The 25,847-nt window shown below is 51.2% G+C and overlaps 1 protein-coding gene across 1 annotated transcript; it reads right to left on the bottom strand.

Moving 5' to 3' along the window:
* Window positions 1-51: 51 nt before the first annotated feature.
* LOC114801271 (potassium voltage-gated channel subfamily B member 1-like) lies at window positions 52-25,777 on the bottom strand. Its single transcript, XM_028999354.1, has 3 exons — window positions 25,483-25,777; window positions 23,988-24,641; window positions 52-2,193 (listed from the first exon to the last, which is right to left on the bottom strand). Exons 2-3 carry the CDS (start codon window positions 24,540-24,542, stop codon window positions 337-339), a joined length of 2,412 nt encoding a protein of 803 aa, XP_028855187.1. The 5' UTR covers window positions 24,543-24,641; window positions 25,483-25,777; the 3' UTR covers window positions 52-336.
* Between the last annotated feature and the right edge of the window lie 70 nt (window positions 25,778-25,847).

The following is a 25,847-nucleotide window of genomic DNA, read 5'->3' as shown; positions in this document are numbered from 1 at the left end:
TTTGTTAAGTACAGAACCCCACATGTGTTCATTCATAGTTTTTGTGCCTTCAGTGAGAATCTACCAACGTAAATGGTCAAGAAAATAAAGAAAACACGTCGAATGAGAAGGTGTGTCCAGATTTTTGGCCTGTACTGTACCTTTTACTTTAGTCCTTGGTCACAATGTCCACAAACTCTGTGGAGCGTAGTAGGAAGGTCAGCATTCTGTAGAGTAGAAGACGTTGTATTCATCCATGTCTGCTGAAATTCTGTGCCTCGCGGTTTTGCATTTGTGTTGCTTCGTGTTGGTGTGATAACGGTGAACCTTTTCATTGGTATTTCCTCTAGACCATCTTTAGCTCGCGCTGTTATAGGTGTTGGGGCAGACTCGCTGAGTCACATGGTTCTCCTGGACACTATTCTGCCCAAGAAGCCTCTGGGACATCTCCAGATGATTGTGGGCGCGCTGGTAGTTGCTATTGCTGCTCACGTAGTCTAGCAGCCGGTCAGAAGGGCTGGACTCCGCGCCATCATGGAGGTGATCGTCTTCGTCGGTGTCAGCATCGATGTACTTGCTGATAGACGCGTCGTGGAATGTGAAGACCGTGGGTGCCAGGATCTCGGGGGTCTTTGGTGGGGTCTTGCTGCTGGCCGTTGTGTAGACTGACACCTCGGGGCTCATGAGCGAACGGTCAGAGACAGCAGAGCTGTCCGAGAGGGCGGCACCCTTCTGTGTCGGGGAAGGGGAGTGGCCGGCCTCCCCAGCTAGAAAATTGACCTTGAGAGATCGTGCCCTCAGAGGGTTGAACAGGTGCATGCCATGCCGTGATCTTTCCGTGGTTTTAGGTGCTGTCTTGGTTGTGCTTGTTGGACTTGGTGTGGATTCCCCATGGTGCTCCAAGGTGGTTTGTAGGCCAGGATTGGCGCTGACTCTTCCGGGCAGGTTCGTGATTGGGCTGTGGGAGAAGCGTGAGCTTTCAAGGAAGTCAGTTGCACAGCTGATGAAGCTGTCGATGCTGGACATGCTCCTCATGTCTGTGATACCTTCAGCAGTGGTTGGCGCTGTGTCCGTGGGGAGACTCCCCAACTCAATCTCATCCTTCTGCTTTACCATTTTGGAAAACGGAACTCTTTCTTTGCTATTTAGATTAGGCTGGGACTGCGTCTTCGCCATCATGATATACATCTCTTCCAGCTTCTTCACGTCGAGGTGCTGGGGGCTGGACTGGCAGTTTTTGTCTGGAGAGCTTGGTTCCTTCCCATCCAACGACTTAATGGACCTGGTCTCTGAGGCATCAGGCTTAGGTGCCCATTTCCAGCGGCTGGGCGACAGATGGTTGTCATGAGCATTTTCGGTCTTTTCTGGGTCCTCTGAGTTCTTTTCCACAACTACGTTCATGAGCTCAACACTGCGGCCAAAGTTCTCCTTGATATTCATGGAGACAATGCTGCCATTTCTCTTGGCTCTCTCCAGGGCCTCGCGCCGTTTAATAGCCTTTTCCTGTCTTTTCTGCTCCTTGTAGAACTCTGAAAAGTTGTTGACGATGATGGGAATGGGAAGAGCAATCACCAGCACTCCGGCAATGCAACAAAGACCCCCAACAATCTTCCCAAGCAGGGTCTTTGGGTAGATGTCACCATACCCTACTGTTGTCATGGTGATAGTGGCCCACCAGAAGGACGCGGGAATGCTCTTAAACTTTGTGTCTTCTTCATCTTTCTCAGCAAAGAAGACCAGGCTGGAGAAGATCATGATGCCCATGGCCAGAAACAGGATGAGCAGGCCCAGCTCGTTGTAGCTTCGTCTCAGTGTGAATCCTAGTGACTGGAGCCCCGTAGAATGGCGCGCCAGCTTTAGAATGCGCAGGATCCGCATGATGCGGAAGATCTGCACCACCCGTCGAACGTTCTGGAACTGCAGAACACTCTTGTTGGATTCAGTCAGGAAGATGGTGACATAGTACGGCAGGATGGCCAGCAGGTCAATGACGTTCAGAGGACCCTTGAAGAACTTCCACTTGTTGGGCGAAGACAGGAAGCGCAGTAGGTACTCCATAGTGAACCAAGCAATGCACACAGCTTCAACATGAGCTAGCTTAGGGTTGTCAGTCACTTGTCCAAACTCATCCGTGTCCTGGAGCTCCGGCAGTGTGTTTAGAGACAGGGCGATGGTTGACAGCACAATGAACAAGATGGAGATGATGGCGAGGACCTGCGGAGACACAGAAAATACAATTAGGTTATTAGTGTCCAGGAAAATTGGGGAACCGGGAGCCTTTGTTCTAAAAGGATCTCAGGAGACCACAAAAGAAAGAGGGCAAAAGCTGGCACTTCCGTACAGCAGGATCTCTTCTTTCCTTGCCTGCTCAATAATGATGCTATAAAATTTTTAGAAGTACTTAGAGACCGGGAGCTAGTATTAAGAGTCTTTTGTATGGCTGATCCTTGGAACACATTATTAATTTATACTCCATTTATTGAAGTCTTAGCACAAAGGACAGGGTAATAGTCTTTAAAGAAGCTGTGGGTGGAATTCAGTTTGGCCCTTGGCTGTAAAAATCTCAATAATTTTGTACTGTCTTTTACCAGATGAGATCATGTGCAAAATTGTGCAATTAATTAAGACATTCTGGTAAATGGTAAAATATATATAACATATAAATAATATATAACATATATATAACATATGTATATGTATGTATGTATATGTATGTATGTATGTACATATATGTGTGTGTGTATAGACACACATATATACACATATACATACATACACATACATATACATATATGTGTGTGTGTGTGTATAGTTAATCAGGCATTACACAATTATTTGTTGTAAAGTAGGTCAATAAGCCAAATACGCACCAAACTATTGCCTGTTCCCTAGCAACCAATATTGGTTTAACTACGGCATCCTCGATACGATATGTTTTGACATGGGCGACAAGGGAGGGTGATGAACCGGCTGCGATTGATGTCATTGCTCTTGTTTCAGAGCCGGGTGTTTTGGCTGGTGATGGTGTGTCCTGTCCTCAGGTATCATCTCTGGGGGTGAACCTTCTCATTCCGTCTCTGTACCGAGACCCAGTACCTCACGTCTTCTGTTGTATTTCCTCTCTCATGAGCTTATCTATCCCACACACCCTCCCATACCTCCTCCTCCATTCCACCCTCTCCCTTGTCTCGCTTTCTACACACGAAAGACATGCAGCAGAAGCATAGATTTAAATTGGCCAGCTGTAAAACAGGAAAACAATCACTTCCTAGAAATGGTGGTGAAACGGTGGGTCATAAACAGGAAGGTCACTGGGCCCATTCTTCCTGGCTGTAGATCGAGGGTGGTAGCGGCCTAGTGGGGTAACACACTCGCCTATGAACCAGAAGTCCCAGGTTCAAACCCCACTTACTACCATGGTGTCCCTGAGCAGGACACTTAACCCTGAGTGTCTCCAGGGGGGGACTGTCCCTGTCACTACTGGCATCTGGTAAATGCTGTAAATGTAAAATCTGCAGGGTTTAGGTGGTCAGGATTAGTCCTGGCCGCTGCCTGGAGAACTCTGGCCTTTCTAGGGACGACCTCTCCAGGGCCACCGATGGCCGTCCCGCACTGCAAATGCAGTCTGGAACTCAGTCAAAACGTATTCTTAGTCTAAGCTGTGGCAGTCAACGGTGTTCATCAGAACTCCGACCTCGTGGGAACGGGCCGCCCACTGACCTCGCGGTTTAATCCTGACATGTTTAAATAAGGCTCAAAAAGCTATTAAATCACGTTAATTAAGCGCGCGCCTCGAGTTACCGCCGTCGGGCGTATCACGCTACGTCCTGGCGGGCGGAACAGGAGCAGTGATGGGTTCCATTCTCCCGTTTCTTCACCGCACGGCCGAGCATTAATTCAGCGAGGGGCCAAAAGAATGGCGAACTCGTGCTTCACCAGACTGAAGCTCTTATTTAAATTTCCCAGCGAATTATACACCTCCGGCCACTTGAAATATTGATTGAATGAGCTCGGTGTCTCATCACGTATCACGCTGGTCTCTTTTAACCCTGCGTGGTACAACAAAGCCGGGGCGAAATAAGACCCGGGCGCCGCACCTGGCTGCAGTCCGGGGAGCAGGTGGGCCGGCCTGCCGACGGGAGAATAAAGATTTTATCGCCGGGAAGCAAACGCGGGCAGAATCCACTCACGCCGCGCTCCCGGCGTCCAACCAGTCACGGCGAGCCCTGCAGGCAACCGAAACTAATCACCGGGTGGTAGTAGCCTAGCGGGTAACACACTCACCTATCAACCAGAAGACCCAGGTTCGAACCTCACTTACTACCATCGTGTCCCTGAGCAAGACACTTAACCCTGAGTGTCTCCAGGGGGGGGGACGGTCCCTGTCCCTGTAAATAGTGATTGTAAGTTTGGGTGCTAGTAGCCTAGTGGGTACCACACTCGCCTATGAACCAGAAGACCCAGGTTCGAACCCCACTTACTACAATCGTGTCCCTGAGCAGGACACTTAACCCTGAGTGTCTCCAGGGAGGGACTGTCCCTGTAACTACTGACTGTAAGTCGCTGTGGATACGGGCGTCTGGTAAATGCCGTAAATGTACGGCCATCCGAGGGGGGGCGTTAATGGCGGGAGCATGTGGGGCGCGCTTTAAAACCCTCACCGCGCCATGGAGACCGCGGGCCGCTCAACACGCACGCCGACGGAAAACAAACACCAGCCGCGGCCGACAAGTGTGTTTAGCTTAGCGCATTTTTAGCTCGACGCCGAGCATAACGTGGAAGATAAACAGAGGCGTGGCGCGTGATGAGTGCTAATCGCTGAGCGCATCTGCTCTTTCCCAGCAGGAGGGGGGTCAGTCTGTAATGAGGTCGTAAACAAGCCACCCGATCTTCATCCTCCTCCTCCTCCGATGGAAGGCGGCTGAATATTTCATATCCCTCCGGACGGCGAGGGTTGAGTGTGCGCGTCCAGTCGGGCGTGAAGGACCCCGAGGGCAAGCAGCTCCAGTCCAGTTTCTCGGGACGGGTTCCTCCGTGCGTGCCAGAATCTCCCATCATGCCCCGGTTGTGGCGGAGGCGTGACAGATGTCGGCCCGGCCGGAGCGCCGTGGCGCTTTCGTGGGAACGGGAATAACGAGTCTCCCCGCAGGCTCCGGGCTTCAGCGGGAAATGTCCTTTTTAAACTGGCATCAGGGGGACGCCGGGGTGGCTTCCACCGCCACACACTTCTTCCAGGGCCAGCGGCGTCCTAGCCGGTACGGAAGCGGACTCAGAAAAACGATTCCTGCAGTTCCTACGTTTTGGGGGACATTTGACCGGGATTACACAATTTTGGACAAATGTCCTGATCACCACGGTACCTCTGGGCACACAATGAACCCACCAAACAAGCAGACAACCTGGGGCAGTGGTGGCCTAGCGGTTAAGGAAGCAGCCCCATAATCAGAAGGTTGCCTGTTCGAATCCCGATCCGCCAAGGTGCCACTGAGCAAAGCACCGTCCCCACACACTGCTCCCCGGGCGCCTGTCGTGGTGCCCACTGCTCACTCAGGGTGACGGTTAAATACAGAGGACACATTTCACTGTGTGCACCGTGTGCTGTGCTGCTGTCTATCACATGTGACAATCACTACACTTTCACTGCAACATCAAAGTTCAAATCCCCTCACCGAAAATGTGCTAATTATTGTCCAAAATCCGTCTGTCGGCTAAATGTCAATAGTGGGGGACAGGTTCTTGCACCAGGTCCGCGGACAAACGTTCACCACGACGGAGGCCGTCCCCGACCGAATTTGGACACTTTTGGCTTCATGCGTTTTACATTCATTACAGTTCACAGTCGGCCTCTGCATTTCTAAAAAGGGAATTCGGGGACCGAGGGGGGGGACGCCGGGGCGCCGAACCACCGACCCGGTCAGGCAGAAGGACGGCTGAAAACGAGCAGGTCCTCTCCCCCACCTGTGGAGACACAGAACCACCTTGCCTCAAGCTCAGGACTGGGTTTCCCTGAGCTGTTGCCGCTGACAGGGACAAATGGCCCTGCAGCGATGTCCTCTGTGGGTGTGAAGGTGTGTGGAACGTTCACAGGCGCCCCATCTCTCATTCAAAGGTCCGGCAGGTTCTACGCGTCCAGTGGTTCGCTGGCCTTGGCGGTGACGACTGTTAATCGCGTGATTTGACCTCCGGCTGGACGGAGAAGATCTCGGTGAAGAAGCGTTGTTGTTTGGGGATTATGAGTTATGGACATGTCCCGCTTGCAGCAGGCGGAGCTGCTGGACGGACCGATGACCGGTGCACAGAGCGGCTCCTACCCGACACTGTTTAAAACCAGGCGGCCAAGCGAGAGACAGTCAGGTAAAAAGCGAGAGGGACGCTTGGCCAAGGGCATGCTGGGAACTCTTGGCGGTGGAAAAACAGACAGATTGCAGGGAGTCATCTAACACTAATGGAATAAGTACGGCACCAGCGGGTGAATGATGCACCGTGGGCTCTGGTGGGCGGGCTTGGAAGCGAGAGGCATTACAGGATGCTCTGGGTGTGTGTGTGTGTGCGTGTGTGTGTGAGATAAGGTCTCAATGTGGTGTTTGTGCAGATTTTCCTCTCTGATGATGGTAGTTGAAAAGGGGGTTTAAAAATTGGGGTTTAAAGGTCCCCTGACATGAAATGTGACTTTGTGAGATGATTGAACATTAATCTGAGTTCCTCCAGCCTGTCTACGGTCCTGCGGTGGCTAGAAATGGCGGTCGGTGTAAAGAGTTCAGCTTCAGCAGCTCAGACGGTCGGATCTGGAAATTGTCCCCTTGTGACGTCATAAGGGGAAAGGCTACCTTCCGTTTCTCATGCTTTCTCCACCCAGAGAATTTCCGGCCCGCCCCTAAAACGTCATCTCCACCGACCGTCATGGCTTCCAAACGTGTGAAGCGTTGCAGTTGCTTGTGACTGGACGTAAAAATCAGCACAAACGTATTTTTTAAGTACGGTCATGCGAGACTCTGAAGAACCAGTTTGTTCATTTAATTTTTTCTGGAAAAATATCAACTGCGACAAACATTGTGGTTGGTGGACGGTGTTGATGACGTCATTTCCCCGAATGTCCCCTCAACTTCTATAGGCCGCTCTCCTCCTGGCCCCGCCCTCTCTCCTCCTCATTAGCATTTAAAGCTACAGACGGTGAGACGGCGCGTCCTGGTAAATCTCATTGTGGGACTGGATCAATGTGGCTGGAATTCTGCACCAAGAGACTTCAGATACAGAGTTAGGGGACCAACAAGACCGACGTAAAAGCAAAAAAGAATACAGAAAATAAAAAAAAAAAATGTTTGCAGTTAATTTATGTAAATCAACAGTTTAATTCAGTTTGTGTGAAGCTCATCATGTGAAAGAATGTGAGGAAACTGTATTGTGACCTTCTGGAATCGTCTCGAATCACAATTTGAACGCATCGTCGCATCCCTGTTCACTAGTCGAATTAAATTGCTCCTTGTTTCAGTCTGAATCAGGAATCTTCACACCCAGACGGCCGGATTAGCTGTGACCGGTCACCACGGACGCGGTGACACCGACTGCCGCGGATGGCGACATTCTGCCGCCGTTTCGTTTGAAAAAACGCGGGTTTTATTGCATAACCGGCCTCTGCTCGTTACGTAACGACTGTAAGTGAGCGCGCGGGGCCGTCCAAAGCGCTGTCCTCACAAGACACAGAGACATTTTTAATAGAATATTTATTCACTTTTATTCATCTCTTTTTAACCAGCCAACACGATGTTGGCATTTCGTGGTTGGTCAAAGCGCAGCGTCGGCTTGGCCGTCTGTCCGCCGCGGTGTCCAGTTATGGGGCCTTCACCCGGTCGTGCTGAAGCTGTCCGTTCTGAGAGGACGTACACACCAGTGACGCCAGCGTTCTGCACGCTTGTCTCGGCTCGGATACAGGGAACAGGGAATCTGGTCTCGTCAAGGCAGCGAGACGCTGGGACAAAAAGACGCCGGTTTCCTCTGACCCCTAATTAACGCTCACCATGTGACCGAGCACCGGCAGGATCCGTCCGACCCGCGGCATGCAGAGAGAGTTACCCGGTCGGGTGCCGGACGCACCGGATGCTTGTGGTAACCGGAGCGTCTTCCCTGGTATCGGGTGTCTGGTCAGAACGTGATTCCACCCATCAGAACGTTCGCATTGAAGTCCTTGAAAATCTGTATTTTGGCCTCGGTAGCTTTATCGCCCTTTTATGGTCGTGGCGTAGAATATTAGTAGTAACTTGTATTTGTAGTGGGAAGTTACGCACTACATCGTGAGAGGGTTCGGTGGAAGGACGCGGTACGGGACCTGGAGCGGTAAGTGGCGTAGTCTGGTGCTGCAGAATTATTAAACATATTTTGGCATCAGGAGCGAAAGAAAAGTGACCAAAGCACATTTAAAAGTAGTGTAAAGTACTAGGGTGCAGCTTTATTTGGCTTTTTACATGGCCTGACATTAGCCTGACGTTAGCCTGACATTAACTTGATGTTAGTCTGACGTTAGCCTGACATTAGCTTGATGTTAGCCTGACGTTAGCCTGACATTAGCTTAACGTTAGCCTGATGTTAGCCTGACGTTAGCCTTCCTTTGAATTCTTTATGTGTAGGAATAAAGCGGCCGTGGGACATGTGGTTGTCCTCTGTCTACTAGTGTTGTTTTTGTCAACAAAATTAATGATGAAAATTTGTTCGTCGAGGAACCCATTTCACGTGACAGAGACGAGACGTAAATGCTGGTCATGTGACGATAACTAGAACAAAGTACATCACGTAATGTTGTGGGCGAATAAAAAACAGACTAGATATGGTTTACGAAATAAAAACGAGACAAAATTCATTTCCTCGCTGAGCGTTGTGGCATTAATAGGATTTCATTAGATACGTGCGGTCAGTTATCAGAGGCGATCCTGGGTTCTGTATACTTGGTGAGCAGCAAAGCGTCCCGGGACGCTGGAAGCGAGCGGAGGCGGAGCCTACGTTCTTTATTTGGGGTGGTACAGGGACGCGCTGGAGCGGCACACCCCGCAAAGAACACGTGAGAACAGTGTTCAAAAGAACAGTGGACCTGAGTGGAACTTTCTCTGGATAAGAAATAACCTGGTGAACGGAGAGGAAGTTGGATGAAGAATGGAACCGCGTCCAACTGCGACGTGAGGCGTCCTTTTCAGCGTAATCTCATTAGGAACGTGTTTCATGACCCCGCGTCCCCGTGCGTGCCCGGCAACCGCTGGATGTGGCAGGCCCATTAATCGCACGCTGTAGTCATGACAACCCACTTCAGGCGGCGGTCGCGGGGGACGGCTCATCTTCACCACGTCGTGGCTTCACCTCCTCCGCGCTGTGACGCGGCCACCTGGTCCGCCCAGAATGCACCTCTGTCTGTCTGAGGACCTTCTGCGGCAGAAATGACCAGCGGGAGAGTCTCACCTCTGCCTGAGCTCAATAATTCATGGCGCGCCGGTCGCGGAGAGCGGCGGGTCCATCGTGCCGCGGCTATATTTGGCTCTCGCCCTGCTGCCGGATGGCCGGGAAATGGGAAGAGTCTCCCGGGCCCGTGCGAGATGACAGGTCGGAGGTCACGTCTGCAGGCTCAGATTTACTCCTGCATTCAGGGTGGACGCACCGGGGGAACGTCCAGGTTTGGACGCAGGGCTATAAATAATGGAGCCGCGGCCGCGGTGCGGCCTCCCCGAGTTTGTTTGTGGCCGCCGTGCGTGGGCCACAAACATCAGAAGTGACCTCGTTTCCCTCGGCAGCGCGACGAACATTTGAAAAGGCCGTTTTTTTACAAAATTCCCATCTGAGCAGAAGAGGACGGCGCCGCGGCGCCGCGAGGCTCCCCCTGCCAGAGAAAGCTCTCCTGCAACTACCCTGCCAGGATCGTCCACAAACAGAGACCTACAAACAGGAAGCAGGAGGACCTGAGGAGCATCACAACCTGACATTCAGCAGAGAACCGCTCAGAGGGAAATAACCTTTAAAAATTCGCACCGAGGCGTTCAGGAGAAGACGGGTCACTCTACGTTTTCTGGACTGACTAACTAACTATTAAGTGGTGAAGTGATGGTCACACGTGATACACAGCAGCACAGCACATGGTGCACACAGTGAAATTTGTCCTCTGCATTTAACCATCACCCTTGGTGAGCAGCGTGCTCGGTGCTTTCTGTAGATACCAAGCTGGTATCCTTAGGGTCGAGATTTTGGATTACTCTGCACACCCAGACCTTTTTGTTTTTAATTATTTCTGACAACCAGAACATGAACTTTTTTTGAATAAAAACAGGGGGAGGAGCTTGTAGGAATAACTGACCGCTCTCACACACCCTTCTTCCTCAATCTGGACAATAAACGCCCTCTTAAAACTCTTCTCAATATATGACACGTACCAACACGTCCCTTTCAGGCGCTCTGATGGTCGATCGTGTGCTACAGCTGATCCGGTTCTAGAAAAACGCAGTCGAGGGCGAAACTTCCAGAAGTCCGTCAGCTGGGTAAGTAACGAGCGAACAGACGGAACTTTGCGCCCCGGCTGCCGGGCCCGATCTCTGGACAGCCTGGCCGCCGGCGTCCCCTCTGTCAGGGACTACAGGGCGTCCTGAAGCTCCTGGCCGGCCCGGTCTGGCAGATAAAGGGTGCGGGGAAATGTGGGGGAAAACGGGAGAAGCCACCGCGCCGACACATCCCGAAATCTCCCAAGTACACAGTGACACGGCAGGAAGTGGACGATCCAAAAAGGCCGTAAATATTGAGCTTTCGGGAATGCGGCCGTCACACAAGCTGCTGAGCTGTGTTGTCGAACCTGGCTCCACGTCAGCGGCTCGTCTGACGCGTCTCTTTAATGGGACGTGGAGCCGAGGTCCACGACCGCGCCGGTAAACATGCTGAGGGCGAGTAGACAGCTCAGAGATATTCGCCGTCTTGTTATGTTGCCGAGTGGGACGTCGCCTTGGTGACGAAGAGGAAATGACATCAGCTCTTCCTTTTTGGGACGGAGACTTCCGTCCCACTGACGAATAAAGGTTTAAATTAAACCTTTTTTTCTTTTATTAATTCTTGAATGAAAGTGAATGATAATCATCACTGATGTTCTTTTCATCCGCACGGGTCTCCACCAACCTGCACCATCTCCACAGTCATGGGCACACGGAAAAACAGGCAGGAAGGGATCTGATTCCTCACTGAAGTCTTGGCCTCAATTGAATTATTTATTCTCGAGGTGTAAGAGGAAACCCTGTGAGACCCCGAGACAGACACACACACACACACTTTACATTCTATATGCACTAACTGAAGTGAGGTCGGTCTTGCAGACGTCATCTTCTCGCCGGTTGGACGTCTGGCCCCGGTGGCGGTGAGCGCGTGATTTACAAGTGGAACGAAACCCTAAATCGCAGCAGGATGGATGTGGAGGAGGAGCCGGTGTTGGGACCGGCGGCAGGTGTTGCCGAGTATGATGGAGGGAGCGTTCTGCAGAGTCCTTGTTTAGCAGCGCCGTTACTCACCCGATGGGAAGCAGAACAGACGTCGGTGCGAGGCTGACACACACAGCACGCTGCCCACATCCACTCACTGCTGTGTAAACAGCGCGTCACTGTGGTACGCCGCTGCGGCTCTCCTCGCCCATACAAGGACAGCATGACCCACGGGTGGCACCACCGATTCCCACAAAGTGGGACTGCGCTGCTCTTACAACGAGGAAGTTAATCACCCATCCGATTAGTGTTGTTTTAAAGACAGGACCTGACAGAGTTACACTCACAGCATTTACCAGACACCCTTACTCAGGGCGACTTATAATTAACAGTGACAGTCCCCCTGGTAAGCGTCTTACTCTGGGACACAGCGATAGTAAGTGGGGTTTGAACCTGTTCTCCCATCAGGACGCTGGAATTAAAGCGCCTGATAACCTGCATGTTAGTGTTGGTTGTGGGCGTGGTCACGTTGACTGGAATTAAAGTGCCTGATAACCTGCATGTTGGTGTTGGTAGTGGGCGTGGTCACGTTCACTAGGAATTAAAGCGCCTGATAACCTGCACGTTGAAGGTGGTAGTGGGCGTGGTCACGTTGACTGGAATTAAAGCACCTGATAACCTGCATGTTAGTGTTGGTTGTGGGCGTGGTCACGTTGACTGGAATTAAAGTGCCTGATAACCTGCATGTTGGTGTCGGTAGTGGGCGTGGTCACGTTGACTGGAATTAAAGCACCTGATAACCTGCATGTTGGTGTTGGTAGTGGGCGTGGTCACGTTCACTAGGAATTAAAGCACCTGAGAACCTGCATGTTGGTGTTGGTAGTGGGCGTGGTCACGTTAGCTGGAATTAAAGTGCCTGATAACCTGCATGTTGGTGTTGGTAGTGGGCGTGGTCACGTTGACTAGGAATTAAAGCACCTGAGAACCTGCATGTTGGTGTTGGTAGTGGGCGTGGTCACATTGACTGGAATTAGAGCGCCTGATAACCTGCATGTTGGTGTTGGTAGTGGGCGTGGTCACGTTGGCTGGATTTAAAGCGCCTGATAACCTGCATGTTGGTGTTGGTAGTGGGCGTGGTCACGTTCACTAGGAATTAAAGCGCCTGATAACCTGCATGTTGGTGTTGGTAGTGGGCGTGGTCACGTTGGCTGGATTTAAAGCGCCTGATAACCTGCATGTGGGTGTTGGTAGTGGGTGTGGTCACGTTTGTGTACAGGGGGCATTAAGAATGTAGAGAACGGAGGGAAATGGAGGAGATGGACTCTGCGTTACACCTGGGCGTGTCACATATTGACAGGAGGTTAAATTGTCCAGAATGGGGAAGGAGGGGGTGTGAGAGCTGTCAATCACACCTACAGGCTCCTCTGTATGAAGTATGTCATGAAGTTTTGAGCTGAAATCCCAGAAACATAACCAGCAACCGAAAAATAAAGTAAATGGTGAACATGCTGCCAGAAATAAGAATGCTGTTGTGATCTGTGGGGAACAACCCTTCCCGACAATCACTTATCTCCTTAAATAAATCTTGTTTTGTCTGGTTGCTAGGCCATCTCTGCTTTCGGAATGACGGCATGATATGTTTGTGTTTGAGGGTTTCTTCTTTGTCTTCTGTCCACGAGGTACGTCCTGACATGTCGGCCCAAGACGCCACGGTGGGCGTGGCTTTCAGAATCTAATCACCTCCCCCTTTTCCGTCACACCTGACGCCCTGCATCAGAAACACAGAGAGTGAAAGCTGTGTTTTAAAGGGCCTTCACTGGGCTTTGATGTTCTCGGATCAGATGATTCTCGGCTAATGAACCACCCAGCCACCGCGGCTCCTCTCAGTGTGATGAGGTGCAACACTTCCCACCCTCCACAGGGAAGCTCCGTCACCATCACGGCCTTGATTGGCCCCTCCTGCAGTCTGCCATGTATTTATAGGGCTGTGAAGCCTTTTAAGGTTGATGCAGAGGGACCTGAAATGCCACATGGAAGGTCCACAGCTCGAGCCTCTTGAGGACTTTAGCCACTTAAATCGTCCCTGGGTTCTCACAGGCTTCCAGTTTAAGGTCCATCGGCTGAGCTGCCCGTAGAGTCAACATCCACGGGGACTGAGGGACGCGTCATTTATGGAAGACTGCAGTCAAACCAACCAATGGCGGCTGGAACGGCGCACAAGCATCTAACATTCAACACTGTAGTTAAAAGCATGAATAAATTAAGAAAAGATGGTCGATGACTAGATGGAAATTAAAAGAAGCCATAAAAAAAATCAATTTCTAGTCATGTTTCAAAGAGCGATTTTTAAAGCTTTCATCTTCCTGGATATTCCCAGTAAATATTGTGGGGAGGGTCAGGCTTTGGTCTCATGGGGGGACTGGCCACCTCCGACCGAGTGGCCCATTTAATGTCCTCTGAGGACGTTCCCAGCTCATTCCCTCCCGAAATCGACCGACCTTTGACCTCCAGTGCATGGCATGGTAGGCGTGGCATTGTGGGGCCTTTTTGCACCTGTTTTTAAATAGAAACTGAACCAGATGCGACCATCACTGCGGTGACCTAGAAAAGTCCCTTTCTCCCCTCCTCTCTTTGTCTCTCTCTCTCTCTGTCTCTCTCACACTCCCACTCCGCGAAGACTCCGGGCTGCTTTTCTCCGGATGTGGCACAGCTCATTCCTGCAGATCATTTCACCGCTCGGCTGCCTAACAAGTCCAGGTCTGAAAATAAACCTCTGCAGCGCGCTCCACCGCAACCAAAATCCCCATTTTCCCATCGTGCAAGATGCGTCAACACCGTAAACGCAATAAAAACGTCCCTGTTCCATTCGCAGCATGTAGAGACGCAGAACCCCAGAACCTTCTGCCGCGAAAGGCTCTGTGCAGGGTTCCCGGCACGGTGATCTGGGCGCCATCGGCGGCGGTGTTGGGGTGTGTTCCGGCCTCCGGGGGCGCGTGTGAGTCTGCGTGATGGAGACGAGCGCTCAGGTAGAGAACGTTCCGGGCACCGGCCGCCTCACACAACTCTTCCTAATTAGGACGGGCAGCTCGCAGCATATTATTTACCACGCCGCCCCGGCTCCGTCTCCAAGATATCGCATTCATAACAAACACAAATCCTCGGCCCACGTTGGTGTTGTGGAACAGTGAGGGAACGTGGGACTGAAGGCCGATTTTCAGCCAGCCCAACATCGCCTTGGAAACGTTTGCCGATCTCTATGGCAACCAGCGCTCCCACCGTCCGCCGTCTGTGTAGGTGAATGGGAATTTGGGCGCTCCCGCCCCTCCTCCCGGGCGCCCACCACATGCGAGCAGGAGGCCACGCCCCCCCTGGAACCCGCCGCCATCATCTTTTTAATCCCCTTTATTTGCAGAACCGTCAACAGCTTCATTATCTCTGGGGTTTGATTTAATTAAAAGGCGTCACTTCTGATGCATGAACGTCCTAAAATAGACATCATGTTTTTATGGGGTTTTATTTTGCATGCGTGGTAATACGAGCCGGGCGCTATGCTGCTCTGCTGCTCTGCTGCTCTGCTGGCCGCCTCCTGCTCATTTAAATAGGACTGTGGTATTGAAATGACCAGCGTGTTTGGCACGGTGTGTAAAGAGGCTTTTCCCATCTGGGTCTTCATACCTTCAAAAATACTGGAGAACATCTCCTCCCCTGTCTTTCTAAAAGTCATATTTTATATATATAATATTGTATTATGTATTGTTTATATACACACATACACACACACACACACACACACACATATATATATATATATATGTGTATTATTTTAGATATATATATTCATATAATGAGATCTTATTCTCAGGAAATTGTGGTCACCCCTGCTTGTTCCCATCTGGTTTCATAAATTAAAAAAGCTGCCCTGTCGGCGGCCGGGTCGTTCTTTGGTGCTCCATGTAATAAATCCCCCGTCTCGTGACGCTGCGCGTATGCGTCCTCCTTCCTCGCCATGTCCCGCCACCGTGACATTTGATTCCACGGATACGTTCCCCCAAAATGTTCTCAGGATTAAATGTTCAACAGTTCAGAAGGGACGCAAAACGCTGAAATATCGTAAAAATGACCCTTTTTCTACTTTGATGTATATGCATTTAATGCTGACGCTGGCCTACAAAGCCAAACATGGAGTAGCACCATCCTACCTCACAGCCCTTATTACACCTCGCACTGCACCTCGTATACTCCGAGCCTCCAGTACTGCTCGCCTGGTCCCTCCATCTCTGAAGGTAAAAGGAAGACGCTCATCTAGACTCTTCTCCGTCTTGGCCCCTCGGTGGTGGAATGAACTTCCCCTCGAGGTCAGAACAGCTCAGTCACTGAGCACCTTCACACGGCAGCTCAACACCTTCCTCTTTAGAGAAGATTTAGATGAACTTGTAACCTTCTTCTTGTCTGACTTCTGTATAGAAACTAGAACAGAGTGAATAAAAAGATTGTATTCATAGTTGGGGGTCCTAGTGAACCAGTCCGCCAAATCCCGTAAATGTAAATGTAAATGAATCACTGCATGGTTAGTGATTCTCTGGACCAAAACGTTCCTTTGGTGGACGGTTCTGTTATTCAACAAGAGCAAAATGAAAAATGACAAAAGCACTCGCAGGTCAGCGAGACGTCGGTTGTAACTGGCCGCGGCGCAGTCAGACCGCAGCACTTAGGCTGCTCATTAACGACTGATGAGAAACGAGCGTTTCTGCCCATATCATGACGAGGTTCACCAGTGGAGCAAGTTCTCCCCGTCCCCGTCCCCAGCCTGGCACCCCCTGCAACGTGAAGCTGTGCTTACGGCGAACGCCGCTGGTTAAACTGGTTTTATTGGTCAGGCCTGCAGCCGCCGGTCTCGCGTTCCGTATCCGACAGCCGGCAGTTTATTCCTGGTTTCATCCGCTCCAGGGTGGAATTGTGGAGGGAACGGTGTCGCGAGGAACCGGCACAACAGTGGACATGAATAATGGGTTAAATTGTCCACGGGACCTTTTCCCGCCGGGCTGCAGATGTATTTATGGTGCGTTCTGATGAAAACTGATACCGGCTGCAGAGATCAGCTCGGTTGAGCTTCATCTGACGGAGCTTCAGGACTGGACCATATAATCCAGATTTTTTAATTACAATCCATGTGTTACACGAATACAGTGTAGCGTACGGTTCTCACTATTTGGTTGCTGTCAGAGTCGTTACCGTTACTTATTCCTCACATGTTGTCCATGATGTAGTGACGGTACAATATATCATTCTGAAGAACGTTAAAGCATAAAAACGGTGCTAAACTGGTAAGGTCTCTGAGGCGGCCTGACTTGACCTGTGACCCCTGAAACATGAAGGCACCACCAGCTGGTGCAAAACAACTCCTCTGATGATCAAGAGAGAAAACGTGACCCCTTTCTCTAACACTGCTTAGTCTACATAGTGTCGGTGTCTCTGTGTGTGTGTGTGTTATAACCCGCACCACGCTACAGCACCAACGCATAAAACCTAAATATATGACTTATGATAATCAGATCTCTTTAAAAATGTGGAAACCACATCCAATCCACCACACACACACACACACACACACACACCACCAACGCAAACATCGACACGTAATGAGATCATCTGTACATACACAATTCATACTGTATATCTGTTTATGAGGCTTTAGACTTTATAAAAAGGAATACTCTATTCCACTGTGTTGCTAGAGAAGAACCCCGATCCCTCCCAGATGCATCCATATAGAAATTAGAATCTTGTCCTGCACTTCCTGTATGTGGACATGTCTTGACTCCGCCCAACTCTCTGTTCTGCATGCATTGGATCTGGCAAATGAATACGTGCAACAGTATTTTTTTCCCCAGCTATTCGTCCGATCTTCTTTTACGTTCCTGTCCTGGACCAGGACATAACAGTCTATGATTCTGACCTTCTATTCTCAGTCTGCCGCAGCTTTAAGGGGGGAAGATCTGGACGATTCCTGATGAAAGTGCTCTCGAGGACTTTGGAGAATCCCTCAGGATCAGTAAATGTGACAGAAGGAGCAAGTGCTGCCACCATCACACACCCTTCCTGACCGACTAGTTCCTCGGCCCGCTTTACTGACTGCCGGCCCGCCTCTCCCGGAACCCTGCAGGCCAGCATTCATCTTCATCTTCCTGCTCCTGCTCCTGCACCGTCGGAGGTGACACCCCAGTTCGCGGCGCCATGAATCACCGCGCCGTCCTCCCCGCGCCTTCGTCCGCTAGGCGGGGAGATGGATGTTGATGAAATGAACGCCGCGTGTTGCCGCGTGTCTCAGATTTACAGCCACATTACGAAGGGAACAACACCGACTATCTCGGATTTTTGGTTCAAAGTGAACGGGTTGGACGCAGTGTATTTGACAAGTGAAGTGATTGTCACTTGTGATACACAGCAGCACAGCACATGGTGCACACAGTGAAATTTGTCCTCTGCATTTAACCCATCACCCTGAGTGAGCAGTGGGCACCATGACAGGTGCCCGGGGAGCAGTGTGTGGGGACGGTGCTTTGCTCAGTGGCACCTCAGTGGCACCTTGGCGGATCATAGTTGAGGGTCCTAGTGAACCTTCTGATTACGGGGCCGCTTCCTTAACCGCTAGGCCACCACTGCCCACAAGGACCAGGCTGTGAAGGATGGATGGCTGGGTTGAGCAGAAACGTAATACGAATCCCAGATACGGTGTCTGCAGGGCAGCGCTGCACTTTCAAAAACCGTCATCAGGATTGTCGTCGTTCGGAATTTGTCGGTAAGTGTAACTCGTGGAGAAAAATGCTGATTCTGCTCAACCATGATGTTCCTGGTCTGCAGAGGCCTGAAAAAAAAGGCCAAAAACTGCCTGACAATTAAATTTACTTTCGGATGAATCATCTCTCTAACTATGTGATTCTGATTAGCATATTGAAAAGTCAAAATGACAATTTATTTAAGTTAATGGTGGCACCCTGTGCATTCATAACCAGATCCTACATTTCTCCGCCTCGTCCTAAACCAGCTTGCCACTATGCCTACGTCCCGGCCAGAAGAAGAGATGGTTGTAGAAGAGATGGTCACAACAGGCTACGCAGCTCCTCGTCCAGGCAACGGTCACCTCTAAACTGGACTATTGTAACTCTCTCCTGGCTGGAGCCTCTGCGGTCACCATAAAACCCCTCCAGATGGTCCAAAACGTGGCAGCCCGCCTCATCTTCAACCAGCGGAAACACACCCACGTCCCGCCTCTTCTCACCTCTCTCCACCGGCTAGCTGCTCGCGTCGAGTTTAAATCCCTGATGTTGCCTACAGGGCTGTAAATGGAAGTTCTGCCTCTTACACCAACACACTACTAGCCAGATACACTCCTGCACGCCCTCTCAGATCTGCACACGAAACGAGACTAAAAATCCCCTCTTCACGGGGTCTCCGGTCCCAATCCACTCTGTTCTCCTTTGTTGTCCCTGGCTGGTGGGACAACTTGTCCTGCTCCATTCGACTAGCCGAGACCACCACCACCTTTAAGAAGCAGCTGAAAACCCATTTATTCCAAAAATACTTCACACAAGTCTAACACACACACACACACACACACACACACACACACACATAAATAAGTAAATAATTTAGTCTAGCACTTCCCTGCATGTTCTATTCTCAGTTTTGTAACTCAAAATGTATAGAAATCGCATGTGAATTGCTGGTGTCGTCCTCCTGTAAGTCGCTTTGGATAAAAGTGTCTGCCAAGTAAAGTAAAGTAAAGTAAAGTAAGGGGCAGTACTGATATGATTGGCAGCCATGCGTCCAGGTGGGGCGGGACAGGGCGGGGCCGAGCTCTGCTTTTCTGTGAGCTGGTCCACCCGCAGGTTTTAAATTTCGGCACTTGACCTTGAAAGGAGCAGCGGAGCGAGGGTTCCTTCCACCCCGACAACGGGCCTAAAATGGCGGCGAAACCTTAGCCCCCCCAGGCACTTCTGGGCTTTTTCCCCTGCGCGGGTGTTGCCCGCGTCCCCTTTAAGACACGGCCGCACGTCCATCATTCAGATACTGCGTCACGCCATCGGTAAGGAGAGACCCGACCAGGAAGTATGAAATCGATGGCGCGCCGCCGTGTACACAGCCGAGTTGAGCTCGTGTTCCACCTGGACCGCCAGTTCGGCCGATGGGCTGCATTTTCACCAAAGTTCCCACCGCGTGGGGAGACTCATCTATAATTAATATGATAACAGTATAAAACACGTGTTTGTGCTTCTTCTCGGTCTGCACCGCTGAATTATTCACGATGGAGGTCCACATGCCGCAGATTTCCACGCTGGGCGGGACGTGTGACCGCGAGGTCCTGTGGCCCAGGAGGGTCCACGGCAGCGGGTGACATCTGTGGTTATGGATGTTCCGGTTAGCACCTTCCCTCGCCCGGCACAGAGTCAAGCATTACTGATGTGCAATTAAAAATTCATCGGCACTGAAATATGAATGGGGCGGAGCCAGTGGCACGGCAGCAACCCATTTTAATGGCGCCTGCCTTCAATTAAAAGCGGGAAAAACAAGCTCGCAGCCATTAAACCCCAGTGTGACACGTCCACTGCTGCGTACTGGGAAAATAACCAAATGTATATATTTATTCCTGTTGGAGATAAGCTTCTCAGAGCAAGCAACTCAAATCTATAAAAATCTGTGGTTACAGAGTCCAATCTGAACCTTCTCGTCCCTCAAATTTAAAGGACGCAGGTTTCGTAGAGTCGGTGGACAGTAAAAAGCTCCTCTCGTGTCTCTGAAGACCTCGATTATCGACATCATCCTGCACCCCAGACTCAAGTTCCCTTCTGCTGCATTAAAGCATTTTTTTTTGTTTTATTATAGACCACGCGCTCTTCAGCAGGCCGCTCCCATCCCGCCGTCCCGGCCAGAGTCAGGATTCTCGCGCCGCGCCCGGCAGCCTGTAACGGTGGGAGGCTGTCTGGACGGCCAAATCTGGAAGGAGGCTCCGGAGAGAGAGAGAGAGAGAGAAAGGGGGAGAGAGCATACGGTGGCACGGTCGAACGAGGCTACTGCGGAAGTTCACCGCAGACGTCAGCAGCTGCCGGGAACTCCGAACGCGTCCAGCGCCATCGCTCAGGCATAGCGCATTCTTTCAGATTCTGACGGCGTGGGATCTGCGCAACGGCACATTTAATTACGGCCATCCGGACCCCCGATAATGCAGCCATTACCGTAAGAGCCACTTACAGTCTCAGAGGCTTCTGCTCTCAGATTCCACCACTCGCCGTGCGATTCGGAGAGGAAAGTTTCTGCCAAGTAAAATTGCCTTTTTATATGATGTTCCCTGTTCTCAAAATGGCTGTGTCCTTAATGATATTCCAGAGATTTACGAATAATTGTTCTAATCAAAATAATTGTGCTAACATATAAGACGTGGGAAGATGGGAACAAGCCAACCAGCCATTTTAGATGTAATGAGTGTTTAAGAAGATTTTAAAGGGGGGAGGAGCCTATATGTGTGATTGACAGCTGTCACACCCCCTACTTCCTCATTCTGGATGATTTAACTCCCTCCTGTCAATACATGGCACACCCAGGTGTAGCACAGCTTCCATCTCCTCCCTTTCTCCTCCTTTTCCCTCCGTTCTCTACACTCCTAATACGTGACCACGCCCACTACCAACACCAACATGCAGGTTATCAGGCGCTTTAATTCCAGCGAACGTGACCACGCCCACTACCAACACCAACATGCAGGTTATCAGGCGCTTTAATTCCTAGTGAACGTGACCACGCCCACTACCGACACCCACATGCAGGTTATCAGGCGCTTTAATTCCTAGTGAACGTGACCACGCCCACTACCGACACCAACATGCAGGTTATCAGGCGCTTTAATTCCTAGTGAACGTGACCACGCCCACTACCAACACCAACATGCAGGTTATCAGGCGCTTTAATTCCAGCGAACGTGACCACGCCCACTACCGACACCAACATGCAGGTTATCAGGCGCTTTAATTCCAGTCAACGTGACCACGCCCACTACCAACACCAACATGCAGGTTATCAGGCGCTTTAATTCCAGTCAACGTGACCACGCCCACTACCAACACCAACATGCAGGTTATCAGGCGCTTTAATTCCAGTCAACGTGACCACGCCCACTACCAACACCAACATGCAGGTTATCAGGCGCTTTAATTCCTAGTGAACGTGACCACGCCCACTACCGACACCAACATGCAGGTTATCAGGCGCTTTAATTCCAGTCAACGTGACCACGCCCACTACCAACACCAACATGCAGGTTATCAGGCGCTTTAATTCCTAGTGAACGTGACCACGCCCACTACCAACACCAACATGCAGGTTATCAGGCGCTTTAATTCCAGTCAACGTGACCACGCCCACTACCAACACCAACATGCAGGTTATCAGGCGCTTTAATTCCAGCGAACGTGACCACGCCCACTACCTACACCAACATGCAGGTTATCAGGCGCTTTAATTCCAGCGAACGTGACCACGCCCACTACCTACACCACCATGCAGGTTATCAGGCACTTTAATTCCAGTCAACGTGACCACGCCCACTACCAACACCCACATGCAGGTTATCAGGCGCTTTAATTCCAGTCAACGTGACCACACCCACTACCAACACCAACATGCAGGTTATCAGGCGCTTTAATTCCAGTCAACGTGACCACGCCCACTACCAACACCAACATGCAGGTTATCAGGCGCTTTAATTCCAGTCAACGTGACCACGCCCACTACCAACACCAACATGCAGGTTATCAGGCGCTTTAATTCCTAGTGAACGTGACCACGCCCACTACCTACACCAACATGCAGGTTATCAGGCACTTTAATTCCAGTCAACGTGACCACGCCCACTACCAACACCAACATGCAGGTTATCAGGCGCTTTAATTCCAGTCAACGTGACCACGCCCACTACCAACACCAACATGCAGGTTATCAGGCGCTTTAATTCCTAGTGAACGTGACCACGCCCACTACCAACACCCACATGCAGGTTATCAGGCGCTTTAATTCCTAGTGAACGTGACCACGCCCACTACCGACACCAACATGCAGGTTATCAGGCGCTTTAATTCCTAGTGAACGTGACCACGCCCACTACCAACACCAACATGCAGGTTATCAGGCGCTTTAATTCCAGCGAACGTGACCACGCCCACTACCAACACCAACATGCAGGTTATCAGGCGCTTTAATTCCTAGTGAACGTGACCACGCCCACTACCAACACCAACATGCAGGTTATCAGGCGCTTTAATTCCAGTCAACGTGACCACGCCCACTACCAACACCAACATGCAGGTTATCAGGCGCTTTAATTCCAGCGAACGTGACCACGCCCACTACCTACACCAACATGCAGGTTATCAGGCGCTTTAATTCCAGCGAACGTGACCACGCCCACTACCTACACCACCATGCAGGTTATCAGGCACTTTAATTCCAGTCAACGTGACCACGCCCACTACCAACACCCACATGCAGGTTATCAGGCGCTTTAATTCCAGTCAACGTGACCACACCCACTACCAACACCAACATGCAGGTTATCAGGCGCTTTAATTCCAGTCAACGTGACCACGCCCACTACCAACACCAACATGCAGGTTATCAGGCGCTTTAATTCCAGTCAACGTGACCACGCCCACTACCAACACCAACATGCAGGTTATCAGGCGCTTTAATTCCTAGTGAACGTGACCACGCCCACTACCTACACCAACATGCAGGTTATCAGGCACTTTAATTCCAGTCAACGTGACCACGCCCACTACCAACACCAACATGCAGGTTATCAGGCGCTTTAATTCCAGTCAACGTGACCACGCCCACTACCAACACCAACATGCAGGTTATCAGGCGCTTTAATTCCTAGTCAACGTGACCACGCCCACTACCAACACCAACATGCATGCGGTTAAAGCCCAAGGTATGAATTGAGTACATTAATGCTACAAGAAAAATGATCCAGCGAAATTTGCACTGGTGATGATTTATGCTGATCATGTTGCAATAACAAAGTTGAATCGATTTATATTTCCCAGATTTACATTTCACTTGTTTCACCCGTATCATCTTCACTGTCACTGAAAAAATACACCATCTGGCACTTCAGCATCCCTTTTGGTACTGTGTTTTCACACACACACACACACACACACACACACACACACACACAGCATTCATCAGTGCTGCCAGATGGGTAAAGACATGTAAGCTCAGCGGCGGCCCATGTAATGATTACACTAATGAAGATGGCTGCAGGAAATCATCAGAACATGCGAATCACGTCCCGCCACAGCAACAATTAAAAAGACATGAAGCCGTCCGCCCCGCCTCAATGCGGTCAGCAGAGTGTAATATTACAGCTGCACAACAGTCATATTCTCGCCGCTTCGGAGCATGAGGACCATCAAATGGACGAAGAGCAGATCATGAGAGCTTCCTTATCATTGATATTACGTCTGGCCTGCACTGCTTCACACCACGTTCTCCCTTCATGGCCGGACCTGACGGTGGGCCTACCTTCGCCGCCAGAGACGAGCTGGGCTTCTCTAGCAGGTCCCAAAGTTTCTTCCTCTTCTCCGAGCAGCAGGTGTTATCGAACTCCTCGCCCTCCCTGTCCCTCATGGTCTCGGCCTCCCGCTTCAGCTCCTCGTTCATCTGCTCCTTCTTCTGGTGGTAACGCGCCTGGCAGCACGACTCCAGGTAGATCTCGTCGATGCCCCAGAAGTCCAGCTCCTGGCTGAAGGACAGGGCGCACATCTCCTCCATCATGTGCAGCTTGCCGGTGCGGTAGAAGTTGAGGATGGAGGTGAAGGCCCCCGGGTGGCGGTCGAAGAAGTACTCGTTGCCGTCCAGGCTGTAGTCGTCGCAGACCTCCATGATCTCGCCGTGCGTGTTGCACTCGCGCAGCTTGCCCAGCCGCGTGCGGGGCAGCCGGTCCAGCGTCCTCCACAGCACCTCGTGCAGGAGACCTCCCACGTTCAGCCGGGCGCGGCGGGAGCCCGCCTTGCTCCGGACGATCTCCAGCGGCTCCGGCGGCAGCGAGGCGGTGGACTGGGAGCCTGCCTTGTTCATCCTGGCCGACGGTCACTTCTCACTGGAGGGAGATAAAGAGCTTCTGCCGGGTCGAAGGTGGGGTGGTCAGTTCACGCTTGTTCTCCTTCATGTCTGCACCTGCCAGGAAGACAGGAGAAGAAGTGGTAAAGCCATCATTCATTCTGGTCTCCCAAGGCTATGAACCAGAGGACCATCGTGTCCCTGAGCAGGACACTTAACCCTGAGTGTCTCCAGGGGGGGACTGTCCCTGTAACTACTGATTGTAAGTCGCTCTGGATAAGGGTGTATGGTAAATGCCGTAAATGTAAATGTACTGAATGTAAGTCGTTCTGGATAAGGGTAAATTCTGGTAAATGCTGTAAATGTAAATGGTCTCAGAAGAACGCGGATCTCCCAGAATTTGTCCACCGGTCTCGACCAGTCAGCAAGGAGCATATGGAACAGCACGAACCAGAAGGTTCTGGCAGCTGTTAAAAACCCCAAGTAAAACCCTGCGAGGTGTTCTGGGGGGATGAGGAGCTGTCCACGCCGAGGGTGCTGAAACGAGGTCCGGCACCATCACGGCAGAACTTTCACAAAACCCCCCCATCTACAAACCCCCCCCATCTACACCCCCCCCCTCCAACAAACCCCCCATCTACAAAACCCCCCATTTACAAACCCCCCATCTACACCCCCCCTCCAACAAACCCCCCATCTACAAAACCCCCCATTTACAAACCCCCCCATCTACACCCCCCCTCCAACAAACCCCCCATCTACAAAACCCCCCATTTACAAACCCCCCCCATCTACACCCCCCCCCCCCTCCAACAAACCCCCCATCTACAAAACGCATACAGGCAGCTTTCAACATGCATTTTAATAAGCAGCTGGTGAAAATGCGTCGGTTAATTCCACCTGAACAGTAAAGGACGAGTAACGATTAAAAAGAAGAACGTGGCGACGCGACTCACACGCTTCCCAGTCGGATCCAGGGCGGCGTCGGATCTCGTCCAGCTTCGGCGGGACGCAGCGCCTCCTCGGACGGACATGTCTCCGCGCCGCGCCGCTCTCGGCTCTGGACGGGCGGGGAGAAGAGGATCAACAAGTCCGCGGGTCTCCGCTCCTCTCCCTGCGCCGCGGCGAGCGAACGACAGACGGGCGCGGCGCGGAGCGGCTGGGCGCGGAGTTGCCAGGTCTTGGTAAAATTACCCCGCGTTTCTGCGAGGGGGTTAAGTGGATTCGAACCACTGAGTCCGGATTCAGCACGATGAGTGCAGCTGATGTGCTTTAATGGGAGAAGAAACGGAAGTGCTTAAAGCCCCTCCCTATATCTAATCT

This window comes from Denticeps clupeoides, chromosome 12, assembly GCF_900700375.1.
Source record: "Denticeps clupeoides chromosome 12, fDenClu1.1, whole genome shotgun sequence".
Classification (NCBI taxonomy): Eukaryota; Metazoa; Chordata; class Actinopteri; order Clupeiformes; family Denticipitidae; genus Denticeps; species Denticeps clupeoides.
Note: the sequence above shows the minus strand (reverse complement) of the source record. Positions and strands in the feature narration are given on the sequence as shown.

What these genes read in the sequence shown, in the direction of transcription:
- LOC114801271 (XM_028999354.1), bottom strand. Translation starts at nt 24,542, where the DNA reads ATGAACAAGGCAGGCTCCCAGTCCACCGCCTCGCTGCCGCCGGAGCCG. An exon ending in GCTCGTCTCTGGCGGCGAAG is followed by an intron (nt 2,194 to 23,987) that starts GTAGGCCCACCG and finishes GTGTCTCCGCAG; the next exon opens with GTCCTCGCCATCATCTCCAT.